Source organism: Curcuma longa, chromosome 15, assembly GCF_044706935.1.
Source record: "Curcuma longa cultivar G26 ecotype Majalengka, Jawa Barat chromosome 15, ITB_CL_G26_1.1, whole genome shotgun sequence".
NCBI classification, from domain to species: domain Eukaryota; kingdom Viridiplantae; phylum Streptophyta; class Magnoliopsida; order Zingiberales; family Zingiberaceae; genus Curcuma; species Curcuma longa.
In genome coordinates this window covers 5,512,440-5,536,018 of record NC_133875.1, presented here as the reverse complement: position 1 = coordinate 5,536,018, position 23,579 = coordinate 5,512,440, and the positions used below count along the sequence as shown (strand labels likewise).

Below are 23,579 nucleotides of genomic sequence, written 5' to 3'. Positions count from 1 at the left end.
CTTGAAGAAGCCTTCATGTGGGCGTCGACCCTAGCTTGAAGAAACTCTTCATGTAGGCGCCGGCCCTAGCTTGAAGAAGGTCTTCATGTGGGCGTCGGCCCTAGCTTGAAGAAGGTCTTCATGTGGGCACCGGCCCTAGCTTGAAGAAGAAGAATTCTAAGAGGGGTGACCGGCCAAAGGGAAAAGAAGTTGTGGGTGGTCCTAGAAGGGGGTTTTAGAAGAATAAGAATTGTGTATTTTTGCCTCTTCCTATCCTCCCCTTTTATAGCTTTGCCATCATAAAAAATTTAGAAAAAAATCTAACCGAATTTTTTAGAAAAAATTTAACCAAATTAATATAATTTTTTTTTGTATAACAAAATTTATATAATTTTGTTGGATAACAAAATTTCTTTACTAAATTTTGTTGGATAACAAAACTTAATAAAATTTTATTGCATAATAAAATTTATATAATTTTGTTGGATAACAAAATTAACATTATTCTTCTTAGAATTAATCCGAATTTTATTAACTGAATTCTTAACGAAATTCTAATAGAATTCTTAACAGAATTCTAACCGAATTCCAACAGAATTCCTAACATAATTCTATGGAATCTCATAGGTAGATACGAGGCTTAATCCAGAGGCTACAATAGGAACTTATAGGAGGAATTGCTTTGGCTCCTGATGGGCTTGGGCTTCCTATGTTCTCTCTGAACACCCAACTCAAGTCCATTAATAATAACTCATATCACTAAAGGGCTACTATTGAACTACCGCACCAATCCCATATTACAATATGGACTTCTTCTTATCATGAGTGCATTAATCTCCCTGTGTTTAAGATATCGTATGTCCGTCAATTAATTGAATTACTGACAACTCAATTAATTAATATTTTTTGAATCCAAGAGTAGTACCACTCAACCTTATTATCATGCGGAACTAAGTCCATCTGCAAGGTTTACATGATAATCCTTATGAGCTCCTCAAGGGGATATCATCAGCCTAAATATTAGGACATAGATTCCTTCTATAATTAACAATACACCATATACATATATAATACTATCTCCCAACTCATCGGACCTTTTGACTTAACGAATAAATCTCACCTTTTAATGAATTAAAGAAATACATACCAAGTATATGTGCTTGTTATTATATAGGGATTAAGAGCATGCACATCCATAATAACAGAGGTCTAGTTCGATTATATAGTCAGTATAAATCGAACGACCTCAAATAGTCCTGTTCAATATACACAAAGTGTACTAGTGTAATTTTATAGTTAAGATAAACTAATACCAATTACACTACAACCACTCCAATGATTTGTCCCTATCCATCTTGGTTGTGAGCTACTGTTTATAATTTATAAAGAATTGATAACATGATCTTTTGTGTGTGACACCACACACTATGTTATTTATAATATAAATTAAGTGTACAACTGCATTAACAGATAAAATACAGATATTTGACCAATGTGATTCTTATTTCAAAATATTATAAAATAGATGTTCATACAAAAACTAAGCTTATAGTATACATTCCAACAATTTTAATATTAAAGTGGTTGGATTATACTTGTCACTGTCGATTTCTTTCATCTAGCTTTTGTGGTGGAGTGCAAAAAAGGCAAAGATATGGGCACTGAGTGATTCTTGAGCCCTCAATTAACTTTAATTATGTTAATTGCAATGATGTGTAGCCTCTTTCTTTCTTGACATGGATAGGGAATAGAAGCTCCGGAACATAGTTGAGTTGGTTACAATAAAGCAGAGTTGCAGAAGAGGACAAGGGTTTGAATCTCAGTAAAGTCATGACAATACCCTCATCCGTTATGGTCAATTGTAACTTCTCAATTTACCTTCTCATAAATGATCGTGGTAGATTTCATTTTTTTTAGAAGAAAAGGGAATAGGACATCCATAGCAACGACAAGTTGATCAATTTGCATGCATCGATCAACATAAATGTGTTCTAAATAGACAATTAAATGTAAAAAAAGGCACTAATTATTAGATGAACTTTTGAAGGTTCAATGAATTCATCATGGATTTTATAGTTACTAAACTTATTTATATAAATTTACATATATTACAATTAGAACATTTTAAATTTTATAAAAAGTGTAAAAAAAAATAAGGAGAGGGGATAAAAGAATCAACTTTAATATATTTTTCCCGAAAATTTATCATCTCTTCCAAGGTTTCATTGTAATCTAACGGTGGAGGATCCGAGATTCTGCCGACAAATCGATCTCAGCCGTTGATCACCATCACAAAGCGGTAATCCAAATCCACGCATGAAGGGCAATTTGGTCATTTCAATGCATCACCCGCGTTCTTATAGTGACAGACTGGCCGATTTGTGTCTGCCAAGTAGAGATGACGGTGCTAGAGTTCCCTTGTGGCCGGCGGTCGCCGACGACGGATCGGGCGTCGGGACAAACCGTGTCGGCTAGGAACCGGAGAAGGGCGGCGCCGTGGCGGCTGTCACTGGTGGCGATCTCGGAGGACGTCGCTCTGTTCGCCGGCGATGGCATGGCCAAGGCCGCTGGCGTTGGCGGCGGGCAGCGCAAGTCGAAGGCCAAATCCACCAGCAGAGTCGTTATGCGCTCCTCCAAGGAGGACTACGGGTCTGTCTCTTTCCATTTCTAGAAAATTTTCTCAAGCCTCCGTAATTAGTTCGTCGGAAATGATATGTGCTTGATCGTTTTGTTGGTCCAGTCGTTGTATCCTGGAAAATAGACATCCGAAGGGGACGAATCTGTTTTAAGACCTCGACCACTCGACAACTCGACCGGGTCGGTAACCTCGTCGGCACCTTGGGTCAGCTTGGCACTTCGGCTCGGCAACTCGAGTCGGCTCGACACCTCGGCTCGGCAACTCAGGTCGGCTCGGTAACTCGGCTCGGCTCGGCATCTCGGATCGGCTCGACACCTTGGCTCGGTACCTCAGGTCGGCTCGACACCTCGACTCGGCAACTTGGGTCAGTTCGGCACCTCGGCACGGCAACTCGAGTCAACTCGGCAACCCAGCTCGGCTCGGCACCTCGGATCAGTTCGGCACCTCAGGTCGGCTCGGCAACTCGGCTCGGCTCGGCACTTCAGATCAGCTCGGCATCTTGGCTCGATACCTCGGATCCGCTCGGTACTTCGGCTCGGCAACTCAAATTGGCTTGGCAACTCTGATCGGCTCAGCAATTCAGCTCGGCTGGGCAACTCGAGTCGCACTCGCCACTCAGTTCTCTCCGGCAAAGCTGATCAACAAGAGGTCTAGACGGTTCCGTTGCCGTCGGTGATGACAAGCGTTCCGTTTGCTGTGAGAGAAAGGCTGCCTGATGTGCCGGCGATGGGACGCCGGCGGTTGGCGATCCACACGACGGAGTCGACGGAGATGTTGCGGAACCATATGCCGACGTAGCGATTGCTCGATCCGGCGGGGCTGAAGAAGCCCAGTTGGAACTTGCCACCGGCAGAGATCATGCTTGCTTCGCCGTCGTCAGTAAGAGGCCGGCCCGGAGTTAACGTGTCTTCTGCAGTTGAGAAAGAGAACAGACTGGCACCGAAAAGAAGGAAGCGTCTCATCGTGAATGATGAGAAGGGCGATCAATGCGGCTGGAGGATGGAGAATTGTGGCATGGAATTCCAAATGCCGACGCAGCGGTTCTGCGTGATAGCAGGGCTGAAGAACCCCAACTCGAACCTCCCGCCGGCAGAGACCAAGTTTCCACTGCCGCTGTCGTCGAGCAGTGGCTGCGTCGGAGTCAAGCTGTCGCCGGCGATCGAGAAAGAGAAGAGACTGAGGGGTAGAGAAGGAATGCAATCCCTCTCATAGCATCGTGAGCTTAGCGTGGAATTCATCGAACAGAAGAAGTAAATACAGATTTAAAGTCAGCGAAGTCGCCTGAAAATGAAGACAAAATTATAGTCAGTAAATCAAAAAGACCGCTGCTTTAAATAGTCCGATCATGATCTCATGCTGAATAATCCATGCGTTGACCTTTGTTCATTTATAAAATTCAAAATTTAAAACCTATCTTCTTTTTATTTGTATGTATTACTCCATTTATTAATTTAATTTATTCTTCAAACATTGACACGAACACTCCTTAATCCTTCCAAGACCAAAGAATAAGTTCCTACTCAAGGTTAACATGAACTCACTTAGAGGGCACTAGTCTGGTCCAGCATAACCTCTCGGTTCTTAAGTGAGGCTTCCGAATAGAAAATAAAGATTCGGATAAAATAGATTATTGAAGAAAAAAATTATATTCTTACCTGTCCTGTTTTATAGGAGATAATTATGACATTATGATTTTGGGAACAATTCCTCGATCATCTCCTCATGTAACGATTAATATTTGTCCTCATTGATCACCTTCATTGCCCTCCCCTCCTTCCTAAAATAATTCTCTGAGTGTCGAAAACCGTACGCTCCCGAGCACTCCTACAATCGAGCCCCAAGTATCGAGTCCAATATCCTCCGTCCATCCTTTTCCTTTCAGACCATCAGACCTTAATCGGCCTGGCTCACATGCCTCGATCTCTTAGACTATCCTGACTTCTTTAATTGCAAATTATTATAAAGGTACCAAACATGAAAGTAAAACCTACTTAATTGCATATTATTATAGAGGTACCAAACATGAAAGTCAAATCTACTTAATTGCATATTATTATAGGGGTACCAAATATGAAAGTCAAACCTACTTATGGTTTGCACGAGATGGGCATAAGAGAAGACTACTTCAATCCTTTATGGTTCAAGATTTCTTCACTCATTCAATGGACACAAGTGGTAGTCAAAGCTACAATCTTTTCATGCCATTATTTTCTTATGATTTAAGGATAACTCTATTTTTTAAAATTGGTAGGTATTCAATTTATACGGACTAATTTTGAAGATGATCAATCTGATCCCATAAAAAAATTTCATCGACCATCATAATAACTCAGAAAGCACTCGCGGTGATCCATTCAGATAGTTCACTTTATCTGATCTGTTATTCACTAGAAGAAAATCATCTCTGCAATGTACCGCAGTTGAATCTTGAATTTGAAAATTTTGAAATCCATCAAAGGACTTTAACAGCGGCACCATTGCCCCGAGGGGTGGATAATTCTTCATCCTCTTTAGATAGTTCATGGCTTGAGGACACTAATTGTTGTAGGATCGCAAGATATTGTAAAAGTCCATGAACTAGCTAATAATACTAAATGGCATATTGTTTATCATTTCGTTTCTCTTAATCTAATTGTTATCCAACCTCTTTTTCCCCCTTAAACCTCCATTTCTCTTCCACTAAAACTGCAATGAGTTAAGTTTTTCATCTTGCTCGAGTAAATTCAGTCGGATCGTCGCCTGATATTAGGCCTGTATGTTGGATGATGCCCTCCATAACAATAGGGTCCCACCAAACCTCAACCTCATCTATCCGAACGATCATATATATGGGTTCCTAGATAACGAGGAATCCTAGTTGAGTGAGTTCTTTCTGACTTCAACCTCCGACATCCACTAATGCAAAATTGATCATAACGAGGCTGCCTACTTGAAGAGCGACACTTGGATAATGGCTTAACGTATCAGGAGTATGAATCAATTATTGTTGCCTGTGACGTGGCATCTCGTGCATGCAGTTGGTCGATGGGCAACGCTTCGCTTATGCGATTGCACATGTGATAGCTTATGTGGACCTTTCATCTCCGTGGTTACATAAGATTCCATGAAAATACGATTTTCTTCTCTCGCGCGAAGATAAATCTTTTTCATTTTTCTTGATTCTTTCACTCTCTCGAGCATGTCTGTGAGTCTCATACCTTAGCCCACCGCTGACTTGACTATCAAAGAGGTCACATCAGAAACACCGCTCTTAACTATATAACAAGCTTTGATTCATAGAACACAAGCAAAAGGAGATGCACTTCCGAAGAAAGAACACCATCATATATATTCATATATATTTGACTGTGTTTATGCTGCTTTAAAAGTTTTCTCAAAGCTGCAAGACAAGCTGCATTTTTGTTTTGTTGGCATGTAGCTTAGAGATCTGTGAATGAACTAGGAGTGATTTGTGTTGCTTGACGACGATAAAAACTCAGAATGCATAAAAAAAATAATCTATTTATTAATTTATGAAGAATAACATATCTTTTACAAAATTTAATGGTATTTCTAATAGCTACCATTATCGTCCTTCTAATATTGTCACAGACAAGCGGTTGATTGATAACAAAGCACCCGATGAATCATTGTCATTTTGATTACCAGTAACAACAAACCCTGGTTGTTTGGGTTCGGGTAATAGAGAACTATTACTTCCCAACATTTGTAGCACGGAGGACATTATCGGTCTATCTTCTGATCGCTCTTGAACACATAAAAGTCCAACCTTTATACATGTCAAAACTTCATCAAAGGGACAAGAATGATGGATTGAATCGTCGACTATTTCTAAAACTCTATTTTCTTTCCATAAGCTCCAAATCTAAAGAAAAAAATTAAAATATAATACACAGTCATATTTCATAATTTTATAAATTTAAGATGCTCTTTTAATTTTTATCCGATATTAAATATTTACTTCTTACCTCTCCTAGAAGATTTTGGTGATGAACGGATTGATAAGCTCCATTATTCTTTTTGCCGGTTATAATCTCAAGCATTAATACTCCAAAACTAAATACATCAGATTTCACTGAAAATATTCCATTCATGGCATATTCTGGAGACATATATCCACTGCATCAAAATATTAATGAATTATAAAATCAATTTGAAATTTTTACCTTTCTCCAAGTAAGGTAATGAAAGAGTGATTTGAAAAACTTACTATGTTCCTGCGACTCTCTTGGTATTTCCTGTTGTTTCATCTCCGCCAAATAATTTTGCCATGCCAAAGTCAGATATTTTAGGATTCATATCCTTATCAAGAAGTATGTTGCTAGTTTTCAAATCCCTGTGTATGATTCTGTATCTAGAATCATGGTGAAGATAAAGAAGACCTCGAACAATGCCAAGTATGATGTTGTATCGCATTCTCCAATCCAACAATCGACATCTATCCTTATCTGGTCGATAAGAGCCAAGAGAAAATCAAAGATCTTGTATATTAACTTAACCTGAGTCTTATCGCAAGAGATTTAAGTAACTAACTAACCAAATAAGAAGGTGTCCAAGCTTCCATTGAGCATGTACTCGTAGATCAACATTCTTTCTCCTCCTTGAATGCAACAACCAAGAAGTCGAACGAGGTTCCGGTGTTGCAGCTTGGCGATCACCATCACCTCGTTCTTGAACTCATCAGTGCCCTGCGTCGACATCTTCGATAACCTCTTCACAGCTATTTCTTGACCCTCCTTCAACTTTCCCTGCACATATATCAGGAAACTCACTCACAAATTAAATCTCTACCTTCACTGAATTGGAATGCTTGCAGTGACAATCACTCCCAAATACCTTATAAACAGGACCGAATCCACCCTCTCCAAGCTTGTTGTCAATGCAAAAGTTTCCAGTAGCCTCTGCAATTGTGCCTAAATCAAATACAGGCAGGTCCAAGTTTTCCTCTGCTACTTCTTCTTCATCGGAACGATGCTCTGCGAAGAATAAGACTCCAGAAGTCAATTGATATGTCGAGTTATAAAATCCAAGAAGAGAAGAGATTGGTTGATATTTACTCTTCTCCTTCTTCTTTGCTGCCCAAACACAGCAAGCGGCGCAAAATAAGAAAAGAACTGCTGCACAGGAGATGGTGATGATGATCGTGCGCATACGACGTTGGCCGGACTCCACTGGCTCCGTGGCTGCCGCAGAAATGAGTCGACAAGTTAACCGCCGGCATAATTTATGATTCTCACTGTTAAATCTAGCAGTTTTCAGATTTGGCCACTGACCTGCAGCCAGATCGGGGGCGGCGAGCCTGACATGGAGAGGCTGAGCTGACGAACTGCCGTAGAAGAACTTGATATCAGCGAGTCCGGACGTCCAAATCATGCAGCCGCTTTCGCTCCCGGTACTGAGATTGGCACTCGCGTACGCCGTGCAGGAACAATTCCCCAAGCACCAGTTCCGGCAATCCTCCAGGCTCATGCTCCGGTTCACTGCCGAGGCTGTCGTGTCCGGCAACTTCACGCTGCTCTGCTGAAAGAACCCATCGGTGGCGTTCCGGCAATCCAGCGGCGTTTTCCGCACGCAGCCGTCGGAGGGATTTCCGTTCACGTCCCAGTTCCGCGGATTCCGGAGGCGAAACCCCGGCAGGCATCGACACATCGGCCACGCGTTGGGGTAGCATACCGCGTTGGGGCCGCAGGGGGAGAAGACGTCGCAGGGGTCCATTGGAACATACACCCACACACTCCATGTCTGCGTCTCCTCCATCCACACCTCGCTCCGCAGCAGCCCGTCCGGCATCAGCACTCCCCTCACGATCACGGACGGATTGTTGACGGCGAACCACGCGGCGACTTCTTGTTCGTCCACCGCGAACTCGTAGCGCACCAGACTTTCCGACCCGATTCCCGGAAGGCCGCTGAAGTAGAGGCCGTTCCATGGCCCCGACCGCCACCGCGGCTGCGTCCCCTGCCACACGAACTCCTGCGCGTTGCCCTGTTTCTCGATGCCGAAGGTGTAGTTCCCCGGAGCCGGATCGGTGGCGCTTGTCCAGGCCGTGAGCTGGCGGTTGAGCCCGCTCGTGAGGTTCCACCCGATCTTCATGCCCGGGAGGTGCATGTTGGTCGGGAAGTCGTGGCTCTGCCACGCCGGGTAGCTGTTCCGGTCGCCGCCGGCCTCTCTGACCACCAAGTTTGCGTCGTCGAGAAGCTGCACAGACGGGTTAGCAACGGCGATGTCAGTGGAAGAGGTCCAGTAGACGGTTCCGTTGCCGTCGGCGATGAGGAGCGTTCCGTTTGCTGTGAGAGAAAGGCTGCCTGATGTGCCGGCGATGGGACGCCGGCGGTTGGCGATCCACACGACGGAGTCGACGGAGATGTTGCGGAACCATATGCCGACGTAGCGATTGCTCGATCCGGCGGGGCTGAAGAAGCCCAGTTGGAACTTGCCACCGGCGGAGATCAAGCTTGCTTCGCCGTCGTCAGTGAGAGGCCGGCCCGGAGTTAACGTGTCGTCTGCAGTTGAGAAAGAGAACAGACTGGCACCGAAAAGAAGGAAGATGATTCGTCTCATCGTGAATGATGAGAAGGGCGATCAATGCGGCTGAAGGATGGAGAATTGTGGCATGGAATTCCAAATGCCGACGCAGCGGTTCTGCGTGAGAGCAGGGCTGAAGAACCCCAGCTCGAACCTCCGGAGATCAAGTTTACACTGCCGTCGTCGTCGAGCAGAGGCTGCGTCGGAGTCAACCTGTCGCCGGCGATCGAGAAAGAGAAGAGACTGAGGAGGTAGAGAAGGAATGCAATCCCTCTCATAGCATCGCGAGCTTAGCGTGGAATTTATCGAACAGAAGAAGTAGATACAGATTCACAGTCAACGAAGTCACCGGAAAGTGAAGACAAAATTATAGTCAGTAAATCAAAAAGACCGCTGCTTTAAATAATCCGATCATGATCTCATGCTGAATAATCCCTGCGTTGACCTTTGTTCATTTATAAAATTAAAAATTAAAAACCTATTTTCTTTCTATCTCTTTTTATTTGTATGTTTTACTTCATTTGTTGATTTAATTTATTCTTCAACATTGATAAGAACACTCCTTAATCCTTCGAAGATCAAAGAATAAGTTCCTAACCAAGGTTAACACCAACTCACTTAGAGGGCACTGGTCTAGTCTTGTCCCAACATGATCTCTCTGTTCTTAAGCGAGGCTTTGGAATAGAAAATAAAGATATTGTCTGATAAAAAAGGACTATTGAAGAGAAAAATTATGCTCTTACCCGTCCTCTTTTATAGCCTTCATTGAGTAACGGTGCAAATTATTATAGGGGTACCAAATATGAAAGTCAAACCTACTTAATCGCATATTATTATAAGGGTACCAAACATGAAAGTCAAATATGAAAGTCAAACCTACTTAATTACATATTATTATTGGGGTACCAAACATGAAAGTCAAACCTACTTATGGTTTGCATGAGATGGGCATAAGAGAAGGACTACTTCAATCCTTTATGGCTGAAGAATTCTTCACTCATTCAAGGAACACAAGTAGTAGTCAAAGCTACAATCTTTTCATGCCATTATTTTTTATGATTTAAGGATAACTCTATTTTTTTTAATTGGTAGGTATCCAATTTATACCGACTAATTCTGAAGATAATGATCAATTTGATCCCATGAAAATTTCTCATCGACCATCATAATAAATCAAAAAGTACTCACGGTGGTCCATTCATATGGTTCGCTTTCTCTGATCTGCTACTCACTAGAGGGAAATCATCTTTGTAATATACTGCAGTTAAGTCTCGAATTCAAAATTTTTGAGATCCATCGAAAGACTTTAACAGCGGCACCGTTGTCCCGAGAGGTGGATAATTCTTCATCATCCTATTCATGGTTTGAGGACACTAATTGTTGTAGGATCTCAAGATATTGTAAAATTAAGTCCATAAAATAGCTTATAATCCTAAATGGCATATTGTTTATCATTTCGTTTCTCTTAATCTAATGGTTATCCAACCTCTTTTCCCCCCTTAAACCTCCATTTCTCTTCCACTAAAACCGTAATGAGTTAAGTTTTTCATCTTGATACTGCTTGGGTAAATTCGATCGAATCGTCACCCGATATTAGCCCTGTACGTTGGACAATGCCCTCCATAACAATAGGGTCCCACCAAACCTCGACCTCATCTATCCGATAACGAGGAATCCTAGTTGAGCGAGTTCTTTTTCACTTCAACCTCCGACATCCAGTAATGCGAAATTGATCCTAGCGAGGCTACCTACTTGAAGAGCGACACTTGGATAATGGCTTGACAGTATCAGGAGTATGAATCAATTATTGTTGCCTGTGACATGGTATCTCGCGCATGCAGTTGGTCGATGGGCGGCGTTTCGCTTATGCGGTTGCACATGTGATAGCTTACATGGACCTTTCCCTCTCCGTGGTTACATAAGATTACATGAAAATATGATTTTCTTCTCTTGCGTGAAGACAAATCTTTTCCATTTTTCTCGATTCTTTCGCTCTCTCGGCCATGTCTGTGAGTCTCATACCTCAGCCCATTGCTCTTCTGCGAAAAGGTGGAATCCGCCACCCCAGCGACCCCACACGGTCGGCCCCACGACCATTTGTGAGGAGGTAAATCGAAAAACTGTAGTTGATCACGACAGAGGAGGAAACTATATTGGGTAAACTTTTTATAGTGACCGGCCCACCATCGAAACAACTCCATATCAGAAAACCCCCTAAGGAATTTTTTGGAGGCACGGTACCACTATGTTGATAAGAGCTTACTACCGAAATAGTACTTTAGCCAACAAATACATGTTGCTAAGATGACTCGAATCGAAACAGCACCTCAGTCAACAAAGACATGTTGCTACGAGGACTCGAACCCGGAACCTCAAGCAACACATGTTTCCATGCTTACCACTTGAGATAAAATACTTCAACTTAAACTGTATTGGGTAAACTTTTTATAGTGACCGACCTCACTGTCGAAACGGCTCCATATCAAAAAACCTCCTAAAAGATTTTTTAGAGGTATGGTAACACTATGTTGATAAGAGCCTACTGTCGAAATAGCACCTCAGGCAACAAATACATGTTGTTAAGATGACTCGAATCGAAACAACACCTCAGTCAACAAAGACATGTTGCTAAGAGAACTCGAACCCGGAACCTCAAGCAACACATATCTCCATGCTTACCACTTGAGATAAGACACTTCGACTACCTCAGTCCATTGTTGATTTGACTGTCAGAGGGGTCACATCAAAAACACCGCTCTTAACTAACAAGCTTTGATTCATAGAACACAAGCGAAAGGAGATGCACTTCCAAAGAAAGGACACCATCATATATATATTCATATATTTTGACTGTATTTATGCTGCTTTAAAAGTTTTCTCAAAGCTGCAAGACAAGCTGCATTTTTGTTTTGTTGGCATGTAGCTTAGACATCTGTGAATGAACTAGGAGTGATTTGTGTTACTTGACGATGATAACAACTCAGAATGCATAAAAAACAATTAATTTATTAATTTATGAAGAAAAAACATATCTTTTACAAAAGTTAATGGTATTTCTAATAGCTACCATTATCGTCCTTCTAATATTGTCACAGACAAGCGGTTGATTGATAACAAAGCACCCGATGAATCATTGTCATTTTGATTACCAGTAACAACAAACCCTGGTTGTTTGGGTTCGAGTAATAGAGAACTATTACTTCCCAACAACATTTGTACCACAGCAGACATTATCGGTCTATCTTCTGACCGCTCTTGAACACATAAAAGCCCAACCTTTATACATGTCAAAACTTCATCGAAGGGACAAGAATGATGGATGGAGTCATCGACTATTTCTGAAACTCTATTTTCTTTCCATAAGCTCCAAATCTAAAGAAAAAAAATTATAATGCACAGTCATATTTCATGATTTTCTAAAGTTAAGATGTTCTTTTAATTTTTATCCGATATTAAATATTTACTTCTTACCTCTCCTAGAAGATTTTGGTGATGAATGGATTGATAAGTTCCATTATTCTGTTTCCCGGATATAATCTCAAGCATTAATACTCCAAAACTAAATACATCAGATTTCACTGAAAATATTCCATTCATGGCATATTCTGGAGACATATATCCACTGCATCAAAATATTAATGAATTATAAAATCAATTTAAAATTTTTACCTTTCTCCGCGTAATAAAAGAGTAATTTGAAAGACTTACTATGTTCCTGCGACTCTTTTGGTATTTCCTGTTGTTTCATCTCCGCCAAATAATTTTGCCATGCCAAAGTCAGATATTTTAGGATTCATATCCTTATCAAGAAGTATGTTGCTAGTTTTCAAATCCCTGTGTATGATTCTGTATCTAGAATCATGGTGAAGATAAAGAAGACCTCGAACGATGCCAAGTATGATGTTGTATCGCATTCTCCAATCCAACAATCGACATCTATCCTTATCTGGTCGATAAGGAGCCAAGAGAAAATCAAAGATCTTGTATATTAACTTAACCTGAGTCTTATCGCAAGAGATTTAAGTATCTAACTAACCAAATAAGAAGGTGTCCAAGCTTCCATTGAGCATGTACTCGTAGATCAACATTCTTTCTCCTCCTTGAATGCAACAACCAAGAAGTCGAACGAGGTTCCGGTGTTGCAGCTTGGCGATCACCATCACCTCGTTCTTGAACTCATCAGTGCCCTGCGTCGACATCTTCGATAACGTCTTCACAGCTATTTCTTGACCCTCCTTCAACTTTCCCTGCACATATATATATCAGGGAAACTCACTCACAAATTAAATCTCTACCTTCACTGAATTGGAATGCTTGCAGTGGCAATCACTCCCAAATACCTTATAAACAGGACCGAATCCACCCTCTCCGAGCTTGTTGTCGATGCAAAAGTTTCCAGTGGCCTCTGCAATTGTGCGTAAATCAAATAACGGCAGGTCCAAGTTTTCCTCTTCTACTTCTTCATTGGAACGATGCTCTGCGAAGAATAAGACACCAGAAATGAATCGATATGTCAAGTTACAAAATCCAAGATGAGTAGAGATTGGTTGACATTTACTCTTCTTCTTCTTTGCTGCCCAAACACAGCTAGCGACGCAAAGTAAGAAAAGAGCTGCTACACAGGAGATGGTGATGATGATCGTGCGCATACGACGTTGGCCAGACTCCATCGGCTCCGTGACTGACGCGGAAATGTGTCGACAAGTTAACCGCCGGCATAATTTAGGATTCTCACTGTTAAATCTAGCAGTAGATTTTTCATGTTTGATCACTGACCTGCAGCCAGATCGGCGGCGGCGAGTCTGACATGGAGAGGCTGCGCTGGCGAACTGCCGTAGAACTTGATATCAGCGAGTCCGGACGTCCAAATCATGCAGCCACTTTCGCTCCCGGTACTGAGATTGGCACTCGCGTACGCCGTGCAGGAGCAACTCCCCAAGCACCAGCTCCGGCAATCCTCCAGGCTCATGCTCCGGTTCACTGCCGAGGCTGTCGTGTCCGGCAACTTCACGCTGCTCTGCTGAAAGAACCCATCGGTGGCGTTCCGGCAATCCAGCGGCGTTTTCCGCACGCAGCCGTCGGTGGGATTTCCGTTCACCTCCCAGTTCCGCGGATTCCGGGGGCGAAACCCCGGCAGGCATCGACACATCGGCCACGCGTTGGGGTAGCATACCGCGTTGGGGCCGCAGCGGGAGAAGACGTCGCAGGGGTCCATGGGAGCAGACACCCACCCACTCCATGTCTGCGTCTCCTCCATCCACACCTCGCTCCGCAGCAGCCCGTCAGGCATCAGCACTGCCCTCACGATCACGGACGGATTGTTGACGGCGAACCACGCGGCGACTTCTTGTTCGTCCACCGCGAACTCGTAGCGCACCAGACTTTCCAACCCGATTCTCGGATGGCCGCTGAAGTAGAGGCCGTTCCATGGCCCCGACCGCCACCGCGGCTGCGTCCCCTGCCACACGAACACCTGCGCGTTGCCCTGTTTCTCGACGCCGAAGGTGTAGTTCCCCGGAGCCGGATCGGTGGCGCTTGTCCAGGCCGTGAGCTGGCGGTTGAGCCCGCTCGTGAGGTTCCACCCGATCTTCATGCCCGGGAGGTGCATGTTGGTCGGGAAGTCGTGGCTCTGCCACACCGGGTAGCTATTCCGGTCGCCGCCGGCCTCTCTGACCACCAAGTTTGCGTCGTCGAGAAGCTGCACAGACGGGTTAGCAACGGCGACCTCAGTGGAGGAGGTCCAGTAGACGGTTCCGTTGCCATCGGCGATGAGGAGCGTTCCGTTTGCTGTGAGAGAAAGGCTGCCTGATGTGCCGGCGATGGGACGCCGGCGGTTGGCGATCCACACGACGGATTCGACGGAGATGTTGCGGAACCATATGCCGACGTAGCGATTGCTCGATCCGGTGGAGGTTGAAGAAGCCCAGCTGGAACTTGCCGCCGGCGGAGATCAAGCTTGCTTCGCCGTCGTCAGTGAGAGGCCGGCCCGGAGTTAACGTGCCTTCTGCGGTGGAGCAAGGCACCGAAGAAGGAATGACGCCGTGAATGATGAGAAGGGCGAAGCGGCTGGAAGGAAGATGGATTCTGCTCATGATAGCGTGAATGATCCTGTCAATCAAATTAAATAAGTTGAATTATGATGTTGTCAATGCGGCTGGAGGATGGAGAATTGTGGCATGGAATTCCAAATGCCGACGACGCAGCGGTTCTGCGTGAATTGAGCAGGGCTTAGGGCAAATGCAAAACTCCAACAAGCAGGGCGAACCTCAACTCGAACCTCCCGCCGGAGACCAAGTTTCCACTGCCGTCGTCGTCGAGCAGTGGCTGCGCCGGAGTCAACCTGTCGCCGGCGATCGAGAAAGAGAAGAGACTGAGGGGTAGAGAAGGAATGCAATCCCTCTCATAGCATCGTGAGCTTAGCGTGGAATTCATCGAACAGAAGAAGTAAATACAGATTTAAAGTCAGCGAAGTCGCCGGAAAATGAAGACAAAATTATAGTCAGTAAATCAAAAAGACCGCTGCTGTAAATAGTCCGATCATGATCTCATGCTGAATAATCCATGCGTTGACCTTTGTTCATTTATAAAATTCAAAATTAAAAACCTATCTTCTTTGTATCTCTTTTTATTTGTATGTTTTACTCCATTTATTAATTTAATTTATTCTTCAAACATTGACACGAACACTCCTTAATCCTTCCAAGACCAAAGAATAAGTTCCTACTCAAGGTTAACATGAACTCACTTAGAGGGCACTAGTCTGGTCCAGCATAACCTCTCGGTTCTTAAGTGAGGCTTCCGAATAGAAAATAAAGATTCGGATAAAATAGATTATTGAAGAAAAAAATTATATTCTTACCTGTCCTGTTTTATAGGAGCTAATTATGACATTATGATTTTGGGAACAATTCCTCGATCATCTCCTCATGTAACGATTAATATTTGTCCTCATTGATCACCTTCATTGCCCTCCCCTCCTTCCTAAAATAATTCTCTGAGTGTCGAAAACCTCATTCCCGAGCACTCCTACAATCGAGCCCCAAGTATCGAGTCCAATATCCTCCGTCCATCCTTTTCCTTTCAGACCATCAGACCTTAATCGGCCCGGCTCACATGCCTCGATCTCTTAGACTATCCTGACTTCTTTAATTGCAAATTATTATAAAGGTACCAAACATGAAAGTAAAACCTACTTAATTGCATATTATTATAGAGGTACCAAACATGAAAGTCAAATCTACTTAATTGCATATTATTATAGGGGTACCAAATATGAAAGTCAAACCTACTTATGGTTTGCACGAGATGGGCATAAGAGAAGACTACTTCAATCCTTTATGGTTCAAGATTTCTTCACTCATTCAATGGACACAAGTGGTAGTCAAAGCTACAATCTTTTCATGCCATTATTTTCTTATGATTTAAGGATAACTCTATTTTTTAAAATTGGTAGGTATTCAATTTATACGGACTAATTTTGAAGATGATCAATCTGATCCCATAAAAAATTTTCATCGACCATCATAATAACTCAGAAAGCACTCGCGGTGATCCATTCAGATAGTTCACTTTATCTTATCTGTTATTCACTAGAGGAAAATCATCTCTGCAATGTACCGCAATTGAATCTTGAATTTGAAAATTTTGAAATCCATCAAAGGACTTTAACAGCGGCACCATTGCCCCGAGGGGTGGATAATTCTTCATCCTCTTTAGATAGTTCATGGCTTGAGGACACTAATTGTTGTAGGATCGCAAGATATTGTAAAAGTCCATGAACTAGCTAATAATACTAAATGGCATATTGTTTATCATTTCGTTTCTCTTAATCTAAGGCTACGTTTGGTACGACGTAATGTAATCACACTTGTAATGTAATCAAGTTTGTAATGTAATGTAATGTAATCTTGATTACATTACTATGTTTGGTTGAAGGAATGCATGTAATCTTTGATTACAAGAATGATTACATTACAGTGTTTGGTGTACATTATTTTCAGTAAGGAATTTAATTTTTATTATTATAAAATACCAATAATACCCTCCTAATTTTTAAAATAAAATAAAAATAAATTTAATAATAAAGATTATTTTTATTATCTTTAAAATAAAATATTTTATTAATAATTAATAATTAATAATTTTTAATTTTTATTATTAATAAAATTAATAATTTTTATTAATAAAATTAATAATTATTTAATAATTTTATTAATTATAAAAAATAAAAATTATTAAAATATTTATTAATTACTAATTAAAATTAATTAATAATTTTTAATAATTAATAATTAATAATTAATAATTTATTATTAACTATTAATTTTTAAAATTAATTATTAATAATTAATTAATTATTTTTAATTTATTAATAATTTTATTATTTTATTAATTATAATTATTAATACTTATTTTAATAATTAATAATTATTATTTTATTAATACTTTTATTAATTATTTTAATTAATTTTATTAATAATTAATTATTAATTAAAATTATAAAATAAAAATTATTAAAATAATTAATAAATATTTTATTAATTAATAATAATAAATAATTTTTATTTAAATTATTAATAATTATTATTATTAATTTTATTATTTTAATTATTTTATTAATTATAATTATTAATACTTATTTTAATAATTAACAATTATTATTTTATTAATACTTTTATTAATTATTTTAATTAAGTTTATTAATAATTAATAATTAATTATAATTAATAAATTATTGATTTTATAAAATTATTAATTTTATTAATAAAGTGGAAGGGTATATTTGGTACGATAAAAATAGAATCTGTAATGTAATCTGGATTACATACTATTTCCTTTGTAATCCAGATTACATATCTTGATTCCTCTTTTGTAATCCAATTACATTACATTACATCTTTAAAATGTTACCAAACAAAGTAAATTGTTATCCAACCTCTTTTTTGTTATCCCCTCTTTTCCCCCTTAAACCTCCATTTCTCTTCCACTAAAACTGCAATGAGTTAAGTTTTTCATCTTGCTCGAGTAAATTCAGTCGGATCGTCGCCTGATATTAGGCCTGTATGTTGGATGATGCCCTCCATAACAATAGGGTCCCACCAAACCTCAACCTCATCTATCCGAACGATCATATATATGGGTTCCTAGATAACGAGGAATCCTAGTTGAGTGAGTTCTTTCTGACTTCAACCTCCGACATCCACTAATGCAAAATTGATCATAACGAGGCTGCCTACTTGAAGAGCGACACTTGGATAATGGCTTAACGGTATCAGGAGTATGAATCAATTATTGTTGCCTGTGACGTGGCATCTCGTGCATGCAGTTGGTCGATGGGCAACGCTTCGCTTATGCGATTGCACATGTGATAGCTTATGTGGACCTTTCATCTCCGTGGTTACATAAGATTCCATGAAAATACGATTTTCTTCTCTCGCGCGAAGATAAATCTTTTTCATTTTTCTTGATTCTTTCACTCTCTCGAGCATGTCTGTGAGTCTCATACCTTAGCCCACCGCTGACTTGACTATCAAAGAGGTCACATCAGAAACACCGCTCTTAACTATATAACAAGCTTTGATTCATAGAACACAAGCAAAAGGAGATGCACTTCCGAAGAAAGAACACCATCATATATATTCATATATATTTGACTGTGTTTATGCTGCTTTAAAAGTTTTCTCAAAGCTGCAAGACAAGCTGCATTTTTGTTTTGTTGGCATGTAGCTTAGAGATCTGTGAATGAACTAGGAGTGATTTGTGTTGCTTGACGACGATAAAAACTCAGAATGCATAAAAAAAATAATCTATTTATTAATTTATGAAGAATAACATATCTTTTACAAAATTTAATGGTATTTCTAATAGCTACCATTATCGTCCTTCTAATATTGTCACAGACAAGCGGTTGATTGATAACAAAGCACCCGATGAATCATTGTCATTTTGATTACCAGTAACAACAAACCCTGGTTGTTTGGGTTCGGGTAATAGAGAACTATTACTTCCCAACATCATTTGTAGCACGACGGACATTATCGGTCTATCTTCTGATCGCTCTTGAACACATAAAAGTCCAACCTTTATACATGTCAAAACTTCATCGAAGGGACAAGAATGATGGATTGAATCGTCGACTATTTCTGCAACTCTATTTTCTTTCCATAAGCTCCAAATCTAAAGAAAAAAAAATATAATACACAGTCATATTTCATAATTTTATAAATTTAAGATGCTCTTCTAATTTTTATCCGATATTAAATATTTACTTCTTACCTCTCCTAGAAGATTTTGGTGATGAACGGATTGATAAGCTCCATTATTCTTTTTGCCGGTTATAATCTCAAGCATTAATACTCCAAAACTAAATACATCAGATTTCACTGAAAATATTCCATTCATGGCATATTCTGGAGACATATATCCACTGCATCAAAATATTAATGAATTATAAAATCAATTTGAAATTTTTACTTTTCTCCAAGTAAGGTAATGAAAGAGTGATTTGAAAAACTTACTATGTTCCTGCGACTCTCTTGGTATTTCCTGTTGTTTCATCTCCGCCAAATAATTTTGCCATGCCAAAGTCAGATATTTTAGGATTCATATCCTTATCAAGAAGTATGTTGCTAGTTTTCAAATCCCTGTGTATGATTCTGTATCTAGAATCATGGTGAAGATAAAGAAGACCTCGAACAATGCCAAGTATGATGTTGTATCGCATTCTCCAATCCAACAATCGACATCTATCCTTATCTGGTCGATAAGGAGCCAAGAGAAAATCAAAGATCTTGTATATTAACTTAACCTGAGTCTTATCGCAAGAGATTTAAGTATCTAACTAACCAAATAAGAAGGTGTCCAAGCTTCCATTGAGCATGTACTCGTAGATCAACATTCTTTCTCCTCCTTGAATGCAACAACCAAGAAGTCGAACGAGGTTCCGGTGTTGCAGCTTGGCGATCACCATCACCTCGTTCTTGAACTCATCAGTGCCCTGCGTCGACATCTTCGATAACGTCTTCACAGCTATTTCTTGACCCTCCTTCAACTTTCCCTGCACATATATCATATATCGAAACTCAGTCACAAATTAAATCTCTACCTTCACTGAATTGGAATGCTTGCAGTGACAATCACTCCCAAATACCTTATAAACAGGACCGAATCCACCCTCTCCAAGCTTGTTGTCGATGCAAAAGTTTCCAGTGGCCTCTGCAATTGTGCGTAAATCAAATAACGGCAGGTCCAAGTTTTCCTCTTCTACTTCTTCATTGGAACGATGCTCTGCGAAGAATAAGACACCAGAAATGAATCGATATGTCAAGTTACAAAATCTAAGATGAGTAGAGATTGGTTGACATTTACTCTTCTTCTTCTTTGCTGCCCAAACACAGCTAGCGACGCAAAGTAAGCAAAGAGCTGCTACACAGGAGATGGTGATGATGATCGTGCGCACACGACGTTGGCCAGACTCCATCGGCTCCGTGACTGACGCGGAAATGTGTCGACAAGTTAACCGGCGGCATAATTTAGGATTCTCACTGTTAAATCTAGCAATAGATTTTTCATGTTTGATCACTGACCTGCAGCCAGATCGGCGGCGGCGAGTCTGACATGGAGAGGCTGCGCTGACGAACTGCCGTAGAAGAACTTGATATCAGCGAGTCCGGACGTCCAAATCATGCAGCCGCTTTCGCTCCCGGTACTGAGATTGGCACTCGCGTACGCCGTGCAGGAGCAAATCCCCAAGCACCAGCTCCGGCAATCCTCCAGGCTCATGCTCCGGTTCACTGCCGAGGCTGTCGTGTCCGGCAGCTTCACGCTGCTCTGCTGAAAGAACCCGTCGGTTCCGTTCTGGCAATCCAGCGCCGTTGTCCGCACGCAGCCGTCGGAGGGATCTCCGATCACGTCCCAGTTCCGCGGATTCCGGGGGCGAAACCCCGGCAGGCACTGACACATAGGCCAGATGTTGGGGTAGCAGACCGCGTTGGGGCCGCAGGCGGAGAAGACGTCGCAGGGGTCATTGGGAACGTACGACCGCACACTCCATGTCTGCGTCTCCTCCATCCACACCTCGCCCCGCATCCGCCCGTCAGGCGCCAGCACCTGCCTAGAGATCACGGACGGATCTTCCACGGCGAACCATGTGACGACTTCTTGTTCGTCCACCACGAACTCGTAGCGCACCAGGCTTTCCGCCACGGTCCCCGGGACGCCGCTGAAGTAGAGACCGTTCCATGGCCCCGACCGCCAGTGCGGCTGCGTCCCCTGCCACACGACCTCCTGCGCGTTGCCCTGTTTCTCGATGCCGTATGTGTAGTTCCCCGGCGCCGGATCGGTGACGCTTGTCCAGGACGTCAGCCGGCGGTTGAGCCCGCTCGTGAGGTTCCACCCGATCTTCATGCCCGCGAGGTAGATGTTGGTCGGGAAGTCGTGGCTCTGCCACGCCGGGTAGCTGTTCCTGTCGCCGCCGGCCTCTCTGACCACCAAGTTTGCGTCGTCCAGAAGCTGCACAGACGGGTTAGCAACGGCGATCTCAGTGGAAGAGGTCCAGTAGACGGTTCCGTTGCCGTCGGCGATAAGGAGCGTTCCGTTTGCTGTGAGAGAAAGGCTGCCTGATGTGCCGGCGATGGGACGCCGGCGGTTGGCGATCCACACGACGGAGTCGACGGAGATGTTGCGGAACCATATGCCGACGTAGCGATTGCTCGATCCGGCGGGGCTGAAGAAGCCCAGCTGGAACTTGCCGCCGGCGGAGATCAAGCTTGCTTCGCCGTCGTCAGTGAGAGGCCGGCCCGGAGTTAACGTGTCGTCTGCGGTGGAGCAAGAGAAGAGCATGACGCCGACAAGAAGGAAGATGATTCTGCTCATCGTGAATCAATGAAGGGCGATCAATGCGACTGGAGGATGGAGAATTGATCAATTAATGTGAAGGACTTTCCTGGAAGAGATGAACTGCTGGCGGCTAAATTATTAGTTTTTTTTTCCAAATTTCATTATCATGAATATTATTCAACCAAGTAAAAAAACTTTAATATTATTCAAATCCATTATCCATGAATAGCCTTTTTTTCCTACCAAATTTCAAAACCACACAAGTCAACCCCCTTCGCCTTCAATCCATCGCCGCCTTCAACCGTATTGATAGAACTCAATCAAATATTCATATGTTTAGTCTTTATAAAAATTTATTTATATTCGTTTAATATTTACAAATTAATTAATTAATTAAATTTGAACGACTGCTCATATTCTCAAAACAAACAAATAAATAAAGTTGAAACATCACTCCCATTAATCAATTAAACAAAGATTAATAACAACTAAATCAATCAAGTTAAAGTGAAATTTAAACAAAGCTGAAACTCGAAACTAATTTAAACAACTATTTCAATAACTTGTTCATTTTAAACGTGCATGTATAATTGGTACCAACTTTTAAAAAAAAATTGTACTGAAAGAACCGTCCTTTAAATTTTATATTATCTATCAATAGAGAGTTTCGTTCAGCATTTACTTGTTATGAGTTGACTTTGTCTTCCTCTTAAGATGTTGGGACTGCTAGCTGCAGATATAGACAGAAGAAAAAATGATGGCAAGGGGTTCAGACTTCAGAGAACTCCACGTTGATTTGTCTCCAAAAAAAAAAACAGGCTAGAATATCCATTTCAGAGAACTCCGCGTTGACTGTAATACAAATAGTCAAAGTAACAGAAGTCAAAGCATTACAGAATATCACAATACTTGAATGCATGGCCCTAGGTCAGGTTAAAGAAAGCTACTGGAAAACAGGGAAGTAGATGATTCAGGGAAATCAGGAATGGGAGGTTTTGCACTCAGAAGCATTCATTCAATCGAGAATGGGAGGTTAACTTTCACCTTGTTATTAACTATCTAAATCAATTTAAAGTATGATGACATCTTTTAGTCGTGATTATTGTCATAATTCTGTATTTGTGCAAAACTATATGAACTAGTGATTGTTGTCACAGATGACCTATATACAGGACAAGCTGTCCATGTATCAATTAGTGTTCTACTGATATTATCGTGGCCTGGTTTTGCAATAGCATTTGCTCAAGTGCTCCTCCATTCTACTATTTATCCAATAAAAATCTGCTAGTGTTGTTGGCTTTAAGTAGCCTATTCTAACTAAGATTTGGGCACAAAACATCAAATGCTAAACCGACTTTTCAAACTAAAGCATGGATCAACATGTCAACCACATAAAGAAAACTTACAAGGCTTTCTTTTCCAGTATGACTTGGAATTGCAAGTGCAAAGTCTTTGAGAAATTGCTTCTAACACCAACTGAGAGCTCCCGGAAACTCAGATGATCACTTTCTTGTTTTGCTTTCAGGATTGTCCTTGTGAGCAAGGTCTTAGTGTGAGATTGAGCTGCTGCTGGATGCAAATGAAGTATGTTTACCACATG

At 41.4% G+C, this 23,579-nt stretch overlaps 2 protein-coding genes across 8 annotated transcripts; both read right to left on the bottom strand.

Moving 5' to 3' along the window:
* Positions 1 to 6,104: 6,104 nt before the first annotated feature.
* On the bottom strand, positions 6,105 to 9,178 carry LOC141845820 (G-type lectin S-receptor-like serine/threonine-protein kinase At4g27290). 7 transcript variants are annotated; one of them, XM_074733824.1, is made up of 7 exons: positions 7,891 to 9,178; positions 7,675 to 7,800; positions 7,454 to 7,593; positions 7,155 to 7,365; positions 6,828 to 7,065; positions 6,586 to 6,736; positions 6,105 to 6,482 (listed from the first exon to the last, which is right to left on the bottom strand). In XM_074733824.1, the coding sequence occupies exons 1-7, from the start codon at positions 9,176 to 9,178 to the stop codon at positions 6,183 to 6,185; spliced, it is 2,454 nt and encodes an 817-aa protein (XP_074589925.1). In that variant the 3' UTR covers positions 6,105 to 6,182. The 7 variants fall into 7 exon arrangements, with proteins under 7 accessions (XP_074589925.1, XP_074589926.1, XP_074589927.1 ...); XM_074733825.1 differs by having other exon boundaries at positions 7,454 to 7,608; positions 7,675 to 7,788; XM_074733826.1 differs by having other exon boundaries at positions 7,454 to 7,575; positions 7,675 to 7,788.
* Positions 9,179 to 12,133: 2,955 nt separating this feature from the next.
* On the bottom strand, positions 12,134 to 22,050 carry LOC141845906 (uncharacterized). The gene is given in 14 exon segments (XM_074733907.1): positions 12,134 to 12,514; positions 12,614 to 12,764; positions 12,851 to 13,088; positions 13,179 to 13,389; positions 13,483 to 13,823; positions 13,919 to 15,056; positions 15,058 to 15,250; positions 15,408 to 15,512; positions 19,020 to 19,318; positions 19,418 to 19,568; positions 19,660 to 19,897; positions 19,988 to 20,198; positions 20,292 to 20,632; positions 20,728 to 22,050. Coding segments are annotated over 14 exon segments (5,208 nt in total). The 5' UTR covers positions 22,016 to 22,050; the 3' UTR covers positions 12,134 to 12,211.
* Positions 22,051 to 23,579: the final 1,529 nt, after the last annotated feature.